Source organism: Oxyura jamaicensis, chromosome 3 (assembly GCF_011077185.1).
Source record: "Oxyura jamaicensis isolate SHBP4307 breed ruddy duck chromosome 3, BPBGC_Ojam_1.0, whole genome shotgun sequence".
Lineage (NCBI taxonomy): Eukaryota > Metazoa > Chordata > Aves > Anseriformes > Anatidae > Oxyura > Oxyura jamaicensis.
In genome coordinates, this window is record NC_048895.1 from 48127986 (window position 1) to 48140523 (window position 12538).

The window sequence follows — 12538 nt, forward strand, 5'->3', positions numbered from 1 at the left end:
ACAATAGACCTACCCACCTTTGAAATACTTGTCAAAAAAACATCAACTGCAACTGGACACCTGCATTTCAATCTTATATGAGACTCTACAATGACTTTTCTTCTAAGATTGAATTTTCCAAGATGTCTTATCTCAAGCAAGGGAAAAAAAAGTAGAATACTTCTCATTTTCTATGAGTTGTTTCATCCTTTTACCAATCCAGTGATACAAAACAAAGAAGGAACTCAATGTACTTGTCTTTTATGCCTGTGAAGTTTTATTAGATATTTCTGATAGCATTAAATACATAGAATGGAAGAAAGAGAAGCAAACACATTTGGTTTGTATTTTCATATTTTTATTGACATATAAATATGTGTCAGCAGAAGTACAAATGTTCCATCAGAGATATAAAACAGTGAATAAAAAACACCCTGACCACAAATTTAGTCCATAGTGAAGACAAAGAAATAGATTATGTCAATCATTACAGCAAGTAATGACAATGCATGTAACATATTATAAATTTTCATTGTCTACAGTACCAGTCTTGTTTCACTATATAATTTTGTCTTACTGTATAATTGTTACTTGTTGGCTTTTGTTTGTTTGTTTGTTTGTGTTGTTTTGTTTTTTCTCTAAAAGAAAAGGAAGTATACGGGCTTGTGGTTACAGGAAGTGAAATCTGTGCCCATAGAGCAACATCTCTAAATACAGCTACTTCTATGTGGTGCTGTAATGGCAAATTTCTTCATGATGTTTGAAAGAAAAGACCAGAAAAGACCCCCAAAATTCAGTGCTGATCTGCTGAATATACATGTGCAATTATATACACTAGGGAAAAAAGCCCTCCTCATCTCTCTGCCAAGCAATGACAAATTTCTGAACCATGAAGCATTTCAGAATTTACCTCTCCTTCTATTGTGGGGATTTTATGTTTCATTTTACATTTATTATTTTTCCTTTGTTCTTCATCTATTGTCTGTTCTCAGTTGTCCAAAAAGTGATTTTTCTCCCAAAACAGATGTTGTAAAAAGAACTGATTTTTGGTTGTCCAATAAGTTGCTTCTGTTAACATGTGAATCATGTTGTCCCCCTAGAAATGCATTCACATTTTCCACAGTTTCCCCAAGAACAAGTGCCCATGGAGGAGATGGTTTGCATTCTAGCAGGTTTGTTGTTGTTGTTGTTGTTGTTGTTGTTTTCTCCATAGCCTATAATGGGAGATTATAGTCTGGCTAGAAATGCCCAGACATGCCTGAGAGATTATACAAAACCCACCTAAATGATAACTCTTTAAAACATGTAAACTGTGATCTTTTCCTTCTATGAGAGTGTCAATGGCAATATATATCACCACTTATCACTAACTGTACTTACTACTAACCACTTGTAGAAACTAGATGAAGTTACTAGTTGAATGAAGTTACTTCATTACTAGATGAAGGGAAATTTGGGGGCAGGGACACATTTGGACCAAAAATCATATTCACGTGTTTGTTGGTCTAAGGAAACTTTTTGCAGACAGGACGAAGTTAGTTCCTGGGTTCCTGTGTTTATGTTGAACTAGTGTCTTTGGCATTGGTAAGGCAATCTGTTGGCGGCTATGCAGATCACATCATTCATTGAGCCTCTAGAATGATGTATCTATCACATGCAAGACAACTAAAGCTGGCGATGTTTGCCACTCACCCATGGCTGTGTAACCCCGTCATCACCTGGTTGCGCTAACAGGTTACTACTACCCTTTTCACAACCTTCAAGCTCCTTGCGCTTTGTTTTGCATAGCACCATATGTTGCTTGGAAGAGAATACAGGTAAAATACCCCTGCATGTAAACTAACTAGGAACAGTGTCAGAAGTTTAAATTTATTTATTTTATAAAAAATCATTATGTAGAGAACATCAGAAAAAAGGCTGTGTGTGTGTTATGACTTCAATACAATAGCAATGAATGGCAACAGGAGGTCTAAATTCAGGATAAGCTTATATTCAGTAATGGCTCCTGTGCTAATTCTTACCCATAACAGGTAAATTTTGTAAGATGGAGAATCCTTCTGTGTCTGTGTGAATTTGGGCTTCATTATTAACAGTATATCATTTGGATGCCACTCTCAAGTCCTTAACCATAAGGTGTGTATTGACTGTCTGGCTCTGGCCAGGACCCAGCATTTGGTGGAGAAGCTCACAGAGACCAAAACAAAGGCAGGGTGTGCCAGCTGTCTGCTTGCAGAGCCACAGATCCAAACACTTTAGCTACAGGTCAGCTTCAAACAACTGGGTCCAGTTAACACTTCCCTCCATAACCAAACCTCTTGTCTTGTCCCTGCTCATTTTCTCAAGACAGCTAAACATCTCTGTCAGCATCCCAAATAACTTATCCCCAAGGCAAAAAGATGGCCAATGATGTGGAGAAGAGCAGCTCTGGAAGTCATCTTGGCCCTTGTCAGAGTGAGGTGATTTGGTTTGCAGGAATGGGCAGAGAGTGTAGTTTAGAACAGAAAAAAATCAGCATGTCTGGTACACAGACCCCAGCAGGGCCCGGGAGGAGGCGGTGATGGGCAGTTGGATGATCTGACCTGCAGAGCTAATGCCCTGTGACAGCTACATAAAAGGAGAGGAGGAAGAGAAGTGCTGCCACATTTAAGAAAGACCTTCAATGGGCAGGGCTTTTGTCACAGAGTGTCGCTGGGAGAGAGAAGCAGACTGGGGTGAGGATCTCCTGGTCCAATCCCTCCTGACCTGAGAAAGGGCTGCCCTGACCAGCACCCTCCCTCACAAGACATCATCTCTTGTCTGTCCAGATTCTCCAAGGGTGAAGGAGAATGGGCTCAAATAGTCATCCTCTCTTCCCCAAAGTCATCCAAATCTTACCATTTCCAACTGTCCTCACCTAAGGGTGTATGCTAACAATAGAAATAAACAAATGGCTCAAATATACAAAGAAATAAATAAGAGCTCACTGAGCTAGACAGTGCATCTTTTTAAGCAGATCTGTTCTATCTAAACCAAAGAATATTCCCTTTCTGGAAACAGCACTTAGAAAAAACAAATTTATTCCATATTTACAGAAAAATACACTGCTTGTTCTGAATGTCATTACACTTAGAAGAAGAACATGTATTTTTATCCACACTCTGCAGCAGACTTCAAAGTGGCAGCAAGTGGAGAATAAATTCCCAGTGTGGGAACATGATTCTTTGTTCGGTGCTGTCCTTCAAAGATCAAATATAAGAGTTGGTGTCCCGATGTTTCCTTTTCTTGCCACATTTACCATAAGGACTGAAGAAACAGAAGAGGAGGGGCATAAAGGTGGAAGAAAAGGGAAAAGAGAGTTGTAGTCCAAGATACAGTACTGGTGCAGTTATTATCGGCATAGGAAGTTTCCTTTTTCATTTGTGTATCAAAGTGGGAAAAAGTTGCTGATGCAGGATCCAAAACCACACTGTGAAACACTAATCTATGCCACTACTTCCTCAAGAAATCTACTGCAAGGCAAGCCAGTGTGTTCCCTGAATGCCTGCAGTGCAGTGAAGAATCTGGCTTGCAGTTTGCTAGGAGTGGGGAAACTATGTTTATATCTCTTCAGCTATAAATTCATCTTTTAGGTGACTTTTCAATGGCTTCACAAACTGTGGAAAAGCTCCCATTATCAAAGGCTCTTCCTCACATGATGCTTTGACTGAGGTAAGGGCTGGTTTTCCTGACCAGAGAGCTACAGGCTATCTTTTGCAGCCTCTCCCTTGTACACTATCACTTTCTGCTTCCAGAAGTGCACAGGACGACTTTGTGCCCTTATGAGATTTTTTTCTGTATTTACAGAACCTATCCCCATGTTTTTGTTTTCTGTTTTTTAACAACCTGACTTAGTGGTACTGAAAAGGAAAATTTAGGAAAATATCACCTGCTCATAATATCATTCTGATTAGGGAAATTACTTTGACATTCAAAACACATCTATCTTTTATGACAGATGACAAGTTTGGAGGAGGACACCCTAAGGAAACCTCACACTGGTAAAAGTAAGAAAATACATATCATACCTTGATAGCTGCTCTACATCCTCCACTGTCTCTGGTAAGGAGATTCCCTTTGTCTCTGGTAAAAGCATTACTAGGATCCCACAGACAACTGCAAGAATACCTGCAATGGACATGGAAGAAACAAAAAAGCAATAAAAAGGTGTTATTTTTCTTATTTTCAGGGTTTATCAACTGAGGAAGGCTTACTCAAATTAAGGTAAAAGTGAGATGTTTAAAGTGTAGCAGGTATTTCTGAATAAGCTGCTTGTAAGAACACCTTCATGCTAAATTACTTTAACCTATTAAACAAACAAAACAAAAAATAACAAACCAACCAACCAACCAAGCAAACAAACAAAACCACCTGAGGGCTATGGATTCATTTGCAGACTGATTTACCCCAAAAGGGAGATCTTAAAGATCAAATTTTATGTCCTGCAGCAGCAGCAAAATTTTAGAATTGGATAATGTGAACACAGTACTTCTATAAACATACATTCTTGGAATAATGGTAATTTTTTTAAATGTCTTTTTTCCTTTCCATTTTTGTTTTCAAGCTAAATCTGTCATTAGCACCATTTTCCCTTCTTACTTTAACCTATCCCTTGTGCTTTTTTCCCAGCCATGTGTACTTCCTCTGAGTCTGGTTTATTTGCAGACTTCAGCTTCCTTGTTGGAAATAAATCTACTTTTTTTTTTTTTTTTTTTCCCCACAGACTTACTTTATAGAGCTCATTTCTCCAAATTTAAACTGAGTAAAAGAATTTTAGAGGAATTTTAGAGAAAGAAGAAGTTGTGGCTAATATAACATCCAGTCATAAACGTATATACAAAAGAAACAAGCAAACAAACCAACCAAATAAACAAACAAAAAAGAACAAATATTTCTTAAAGGACATCAACCTCTACTCTCCAGAGACTGAGCTTACTTCTCTGCAACTACAGAATTTAGCTGCAATATTCCTCAGTCTTGAAGCACCTTACGTAGCTTCCATGTTTTTTCAACCAAGTTACTGAGTTCTTCTATCATATGGGGCCTGAGATCTTCTATCATGTGCTGTGAAACCACCCATACCTCACCCATTTGCTGGTCAGACTGTTTTGCTAGGCATGAAGATTGAGAGGGGATGGTTTAAGCAGGAGGTGAGGCCCACACTACACTTTTGCCCCAACAAAAAAGTTCAGCTATGTGGAAAATATATTAACAAAATTGTATTTTAAATTATTTCTTACTGAAAATAATTAGAGGTAGCTCCAACCAAATGGCTGCTAATCGGAAAAGCAGGAATGGGGCTATGATCCCACCTAGGTCACACAAACTCGAGCACAGGGAAACACCAAAGTTTCTGAAAAAAAATAATAATGTCAGATATCTGGGAGATGCTTAGCAAACAGATGAGCAGCAGTTTAAGAAGCAGCATGTAGGATTAACTCCAAAATTATCTTGTCAGCATATGCCATCCACACTGATGAGCAGCTTACTATTCAGTAAGGAAACTCTGGAGAAAAGTGAGTTTTACTGAAAAGCAGTGAAATAGGTGAAAAGCTGAGGGAAAAGTTTCAACTTACCTCAGTATTGTTGGGTACAACTCGGAGTTCACAAGGTAGACGATTTCAAAAGCGATTGTGATGCCCAGCCTTCCCAGCGTGGCCACCGTGGTTTTGAACCATGGGATATCTGTCCGTTCAAAAAGAAACCCTGGTGAGCCATGCTTTACTGCACCCGCGACCTGCTGCCAGTCGGCTCTCACTTACAGGGATTTTACTCCGGTACCTGCATTGGTTGCAGCAGAGCATTTCACAGATATAGGGGCACAAGGAAAGCCTCTGCCCAGTTGTCTGTGAAGTGCATATTACAGTAAAGCACAAGCAAGAGTGAGAAATTTAAAAAAAAAAAAAAAAAAACTATGTGGAGGGATAGGTGGGAGAAAAAGTCCTCTCTGTCTGCCTGCCTGAGTGACCACGCACCCTGCTTGTCAGAGGCTGGTTATGGAACTAGATGGACCACAGGTCTCACTCAGCCATGCCATTTCTATTCTCCTGCTCCGAAAAGAATAAGTCCCAAGCCCTTTCAGTGAAAACTACAACACAGGAACACTGCATCAGTGCAAGTCAGACTGAAAAACCACTGCTGTAGATATCAATCTATATCGACATTTATTGCTCTTCAGCATCATGAAAGACTGCTTTGGAGAATCAGAAATAAATTCCAGCCTAATGATTCAAGGGGCATGACACCGTTCTCCTTAGAGCAGGCCAACTACAGTTCACTATTTGTTTAGCCATTGCACATTAGACGCACTCCTAATGATGTTATTTTGGGGTATCCTCCCTCTTCCCTTCCCTGGAACACGGCGTTGTACCTGGCACAACCAGCTCTGGGTCACTCTGACCAGCTCTCCCAGCTCTGCAACAGTCACATCTGCACCACAGGGCAGAGTCATCCTGCCTCACCATATGCAACACCTCAGCAGTCCTCCAGCCCTATCTGGAGAGCTGGTGGCCTCTGGAAGACAGCCACAAGGAACATAATGAGGACTGCTGCAATGCCCTTGCAAGAGGACAGTCTGCCATATGAAATAACCCTGACAGGGCAGACCAGGAGGTTAGTGAAACAGCAAGCCTGAGCCTGGCACACAGGGGAGCTCTGCCACTGGAGAGGGCTCTGCCAGTGGCTGTGTTTTCTCATGACTCCAATAGGAGGAACAAAAAAACATTTCAGTTTACTCTGAAATGGAAAATGGATGTTTGGATATTTTTCCCTTCCAAAACAATCAAACAAACTCCCCAACAAATTTCATCCCTTGCTGCGAAACTGCCTTTGCCCTGAAAAGCTCTGTTTTCAAACACTTGCAAGAAAAGCAAAGGCTGGAAAGAACAAAACAAATTCACATTGTCGCCTTGGCACCCCTTCAGTCTGTTGGCCCCCTGAGGTGAGGGTGACACACTTGTGGCTCCTCCCTCTGCTGGGGGACTTGAACTGTGTGAGCACCCCAGGGTGACCAAGCCCTCACAAGCTGACACTTCATCTTCTCACATCTGTGCAAACACTTCTCTTGAAAGCAGGACTTGGACCTCAGGTGTCCCATCTGTGAGTTCCCAGGACTGGGCCCTCTGTTTCTGAATCATAGTGCCCCATGGTGGGGAGCTGGCAGGCACCCACTCACAGCCTGGTGGCTCTTCAGAGGGGCTAGCAGCAGCAGGGACCTGAGTAGTCATGGGCAAGATCCACCAGCAGAGCAGAGCCAGCCAGCATTCACAGACTTCAGTGGTCTAGCTGATGAACTCAGATAAGTGAGGACAACACTGCATCATCCCAGGGTGGGTGCAATCTCACAGCCACCAGTACCAGCACCACAACAGAGTGCTGACTTTCCTGCTCCATATCCCTGTCACATCATTTCTACTTCTATTGAAGCAATGAAGCTCCTCAAACATGCAATACAATTTTAAGTATTTTTGGAGGAAACCCTTTGAAGGAAGCTTAACTGAGAGGAAGGTGAACTAACATCCCTCTCTGGAGTATTTTATTTTGCACTCACTGCAAACCTGCCTGGTCTTGTCAACACGTCTTACCTTGAAGTGCCTCCCTGTGGCTCTTCTCAAGGAAAGCTATTGTCCCATGATAAAATCTGGAGCTAAAACCTCTAAGGCTAGCCAGGATTGTCACTTGCTTTGACAGGAACGTCCCTGGGAGGAATCAGCCTCTCTAATGCCAGTTTGTCTGCCAGTCCCTAGCTACACTGAGGCAAAGCACACTGATGTGGTAACACGGTGCAGAGCACCTTCAAATGCTTCTCTGGGGATACACACTTGATGGTAAAATAAAACAGCTACACAGGAGGGAAAACAATTTAAAGAAAGGAGTACTAGGAAACTTTCAAGTGATATCAGACCCTTTGGTTGTCCTTCAAATCAGGTAAGTTGATGTAATTGAAAGTCATACCTTTTATCTACCCACTTCAGCATTGCCCAAAGCCCTGGGAAGGTAAGGGCAGGGATACTGTCCTTATTGCCGGCTGCAGCCCCTACTCCCTGTTGTGGTTTGGATGGGGATGGAAGGGCTGGGGTGAAGAAAGGTGAGCAGAGCACATTGCAGCCTGGCATTGCTGTGCCGCTGGAATGAACTGACAGTGCCAGGAGAGCCATGACACTAGAGGAAGGTCTTGGGAGGCTAGGCCATGTTTTTTTGTTTGTTTGTTTGTTTTTCTTTTTTTTTTTTTTCCAGGAATCATTTTGTTTGTGAATGAGGAAAACCCAACAGTGCCTCAGCTAAATCACTGACTTCTTCCATTATAAAGTGTCTTCCAAGTCAGGGAATATATCTTCCCCTCATGTTTGTATATTCTTCCCTTGCAAGAGCCTTCAAAACAATACAGGGCCTTTACACACATATTTTCCAGGACTACACCCATCTGTTGCTCACTGCCCATCAGAGATCTGGCCATTACATGTCCCAAGACAGTCTACAAGTAAATAAGGAATTGTTCCATGACTGTGTTGTTGTTTGCATCACTAGCCACCTTTTACTTCTATCTACTGTGTTGTGTGGCCTCCTGTCCTTGCTTAAGGGGTCAGGAAGAAGACATTGACCTAAAGATCTTGATGTTGGGAAGGGTTGAAAATTACCTTCTGGCAAGAAGGCAGTAATGAGGCATGCAATTCCTGCCACAAAGTTGCTTATTGCAAAGGGAAGGCGCCGGCCAAAGCGATCAATTGTCACTAAAATTAGGAGAGCAGCAGGCAGCTCAACAGCTCCTGAAATGAAGAAGTCCACGTAGAGGTTTCCTCCGACAATTCCTAGGCGCATGACAAGCCCTTGGTAGACCAGGGCACTTGTGAACCTAGACAGCAAAGGGAAAAAAATACTGAGAGGCAAACAAATGACTGCAGGCAGCTGGAAAGACCCTAAAAGTCGTGAAGAGGTTATTCTTGATAACACCTCACCCTTGTAACAAGTAGCACTGAGGTGGGCACTCACCAAGCATACATCAGGATAAGCGTGTTTCTCCTCATCTGAGGAGTCCTCACCAGGTCCAAAAAGGAGGGGTTGCTGACCTCTGCGTTGCTAACAGTGATCTGAGGAGAAAGGCAAGCAGTAGAGTCAGCTGTCAAATGTCAAGCAGGCACTAGAGCAGAGTTTCTAAGTAAATGCAGTGCTCAGCAGTATTTCAGTCAAGCGAGCAAAGGTGCTGATGACCTGGTTTGCTGCTTTTAGCACTCCAGAGCAGTGTGCAGTTATGGGAAATAGCTTACAGCTGAAGACAGCTGCTGGTTTTCCTTAACAGCGACCATGCAAAAATTGGAAAGAAATCCTAAATCTTGACTGGAGTGTAGAAAAATGATTTCCTCAGAGTAAACTGAGAGAGGTTGACCTGGAATGCCTTGAAAGACAATAAGTGGCCTTTGCTGTGTTACAGTTACTTGGAGTAGAGAATGTCACAGGATGGCCAAAGCAATGGGTTGTGAGAAGGCTGCTGGTAATACACCTGGGCAGCAGAAAGTAAAGAGAAGTGTGAGAAAAATCAGATCTGTGAAGGGGCTTGGGTACTGCAAAACTTAGCTGCTGAAATTCAGAGGCACTTAAAATATGAAAGCACCATGATGAGCAAGGCTTTTACCCTGAAACAACTAAAAATCCTGCAAAGTATGAATTAACGGTTCTCATATGCCTAAGAGGTCCTGTAAATCTGTTCACAATTTCTCCAGTACAGACACAATGAGGCAGTTGGTGAAGTTATTAGCTAGAAGGTTTAACACTAACAGAGTGGGCAGGGTTTCATGCAGCCTGTGATTATGTTTTGCAGTTCATTGCCATGGGGTTTTGTGGAGCCAGAACACATTCATGGAGGCTGGCTTGGCCAGCAGGTTTTAACCATGATGGGTCAAAAAGACACCCTGACTGAGGGGTTCCCCAAGCTGTCCAGCAGCTGGGGGAACATACAAGGGGAAGAATCAGTCTACTCCTGTTGAAGATATTGCCCTTAATTTGTTTCCCAAGCATCTACTATAGGTATTTACAACACATAATAATACTAAGACACACACTGGCAGCCCTTTGATTCATACGTTCACTTTGCAGGTGAGGAAGACAAGGAAAAGAAGGCATAGGTGGTTTTAGGCAGAGACCAATATGGGTTGTCCAAGAACTGGCAGCCACAGCTGGGGTTTCCATCAGCTCTCAGAGAAGCTGTGGGAAACATGGGGTTAAAACTGATGTGTCATTTTGAGGAGAACTCCAGGCAGCCTGGCTGCTGGAACTCCCAGTTGTTGCCCCCTCCTGCAAGGAGCCCTAAGAAAGCAGATGGAGGAGCAAGCCCTTCTCTGCAACCAAAGCACCCGCTGCCCTGCACCCACACCAGGAGCTCAAGGACGCAATCCCAGCCCATGGGGAGATGGGGTGAGAAGACAGAGAGGTATGTGGGATCACACACATACATGATGAGACAACAGGCAAAGCCCAAGTCATTTCCCAAGGGGCTCCTCAGCTATGCCCACAGCTGTTCTGTGTCATTCACATGACTTTTTGTAACTAAGTGCCACAAAACTTGGACAAAAAGTGGACAGAGAAATGCCACATTTGTTTGAACTTCCTTTCTACTCTCTCTTGCTTTTCTTCTGCAGCCAGAGCCAGAAGTTTTCTTCAAAGCACTGCCACTACTGTTGCATGCCAGAGTGCTTTGTAGGACAGGCTGAGGTTGCCAGGTTTCTGCACTGCTCTTGGACTCTCTCATAATATGGTTATAAAGCTTCCATGACTTGTTTACAAGAGCAGGCTGCCAGCCATCAGCTGTGCCTTTGTGCAAATATGGTTTTAGTCCTCCAAAGGACCAAAGATAAACTCAACATGGCTGTTACCATATATTTTTTATGTCTTAATAAAGTCATAATAACCCCAAGCATGACTGAGCATTTTTTTATACATGAAGAAAAAAATCACTGTGGAGTCAATGATTTGTTGGGAAGAAAATCCTCTTTTTGTTCCTTGAAATCAAGGAGAGCTTTGCTATTCACATCACTGCAGCCAGGAATTCTAAGACAGAGCCCATGTTTCCAAGATACACTATCTGGAGACTCTGCAGGAAGTTTTGTAAGTAACTTCCATGACATTTTTATATCCCATCAAATTACATCTTGTTTTTTCTGCAATAATTTTTAAAGGTTCCCCATAGCACAGACACATAATTCTGCACCGGAGAGTACATGCATGCATATGTATAATATTTATGCCTGGACATTAATATATTTACTAGAAATATCTATGTGTAAAGGGAGAGAGGGTTTTGATCCACAACTCTCTCAAGGAACAGTTCTTATTCAGCTGGCCACAGCTCAGTCTGCTTTTGGACAGAGACCAAGCGATAATTACAAGCAACCAGAAAAAAAAAAAAAAAAAAAAAAAAAAAGTTTATAACAAAGTTAATGAGTTCTGTACAGAGCTGAACTGTACCACTGTTGTAACTCAGAGAGCAAAATAATAAAAAAAAATGTTTATATGTTTTTATACAAAGGTCATTTGTGGCTTCTGCATGCCAATAAAAACCCAAGGCTGTTATGTCCAGAGCCACGCAAGGGAGCCCGCCAATGAAACTGTTCTAGAGGTACTGGAAACTCATAGCCAAAATGCACTGAAGGATAACGTCTCTCTCTTCTCTCTGTCCCTCTACACCCGCACTTCTCCACCTGAAATTATAGAGCTGCAACATGAAAGAAAACTCTGATGTGACTTAAGGCAAGAAATACACTCGATCCCGCACTAACATGCTTCCTGGAGATGCTCTCTCTCCTCCGGGCACAGCACCAAGGATGACAGATACTGTGTAATGAAAAGGTCCTGGGAAGAGATCCAGTGTTAATCTGGGTGTGTGGAGGTTAATCTGCTGCAGCTGTGAAGGGCTTAGGGGCATGAGGTGGAATGCTTCTAAAAGAAAGTAAGTATGTCTTTAAGCAATAAGTAGTGAAAGACACACATCTCCATTCTGATGTGAGGCTCAGAAAATGCTCATGTCTAGCGAGAGGCAGCAGGTGCAGGAGTGCAGGGCTGAACGTGAAGGGAGAGCTGCAGCAGCACAAATTTCCCACTACATTTCTTGGGCACTGGGTAATGCTGACCAGGACAGGGGAACCTCAGTGAACCTCTAGCACAATGAGCAGATGTAGCCATTTGTCTCTCTTTAGTCAGTCTTTTCAGTTTGTTTCTCTCTCACTGATTTCAAACTCCAGTTTTGCCAGAGGCTACTATGATGTGCCTAGCACAGCTCATTCTGTTTTGTGGGACAGCTGAGGGTGACTTCCTGACCTTGTCCGGTATCCCAGTGATGCCCTGATGTTCATAGGAGAAATGGCTCACTAGTTTCTGGCCCAGCCTATTACTCCTCATCAATCACACAGAATCACAGAATCACAGAATAGTCTAGGCTGGAAGAGACCTCCAAGATCACCGAGTCCAACCTCTGACCTAACGCTAACAAATCTTCCACTAAAGCATATCCCTAAGCTCTACATCTAAACGTCTTTTAAAGACCTCCAGGGATGGT

General features: G+C 42.6%; 1 protein-coding gene across 1 annotated transcript in view; it reads right to left on the reverse strand.

The window, feature by feature from the left end:
- Window positions 1-609: 609 nt before the first annotated feature.
- The window catches only part of SLC22A3 (solute carrier family 22 member 3), a 33692-nt gene continuing 21763 nt past the window's right edge, over window positions 610-12538 (reverse strand). Inside the window, exons 3-8 of the mRNA XM_035320705.1 lie at window positions 8983-9117; window positions 8631-8845; window positions 5571-5679; window positions 5235-5347; window positions 4023-4122; window positions 610-3261 (exon numbers count right to left, since the gene is read on the reverse strand). Coding sequence (XP_035176596.1) covers window positions 3204-3261; window positions 4023-4122; window positions 5235-5347; window positions 5571-5679; window positions 8631-8845; window positions 8983-9117 — 730 coding nt within the window. The 3' untranslated portion in view covers window positions 610-3203. The remainder of the gene's footprint in view (window positions 3262-4022; window positions 4123-5234; window positions 5348-5570; window positions 5680-8630; window positions 8846-8982; window positions 9118-12538) is intronic.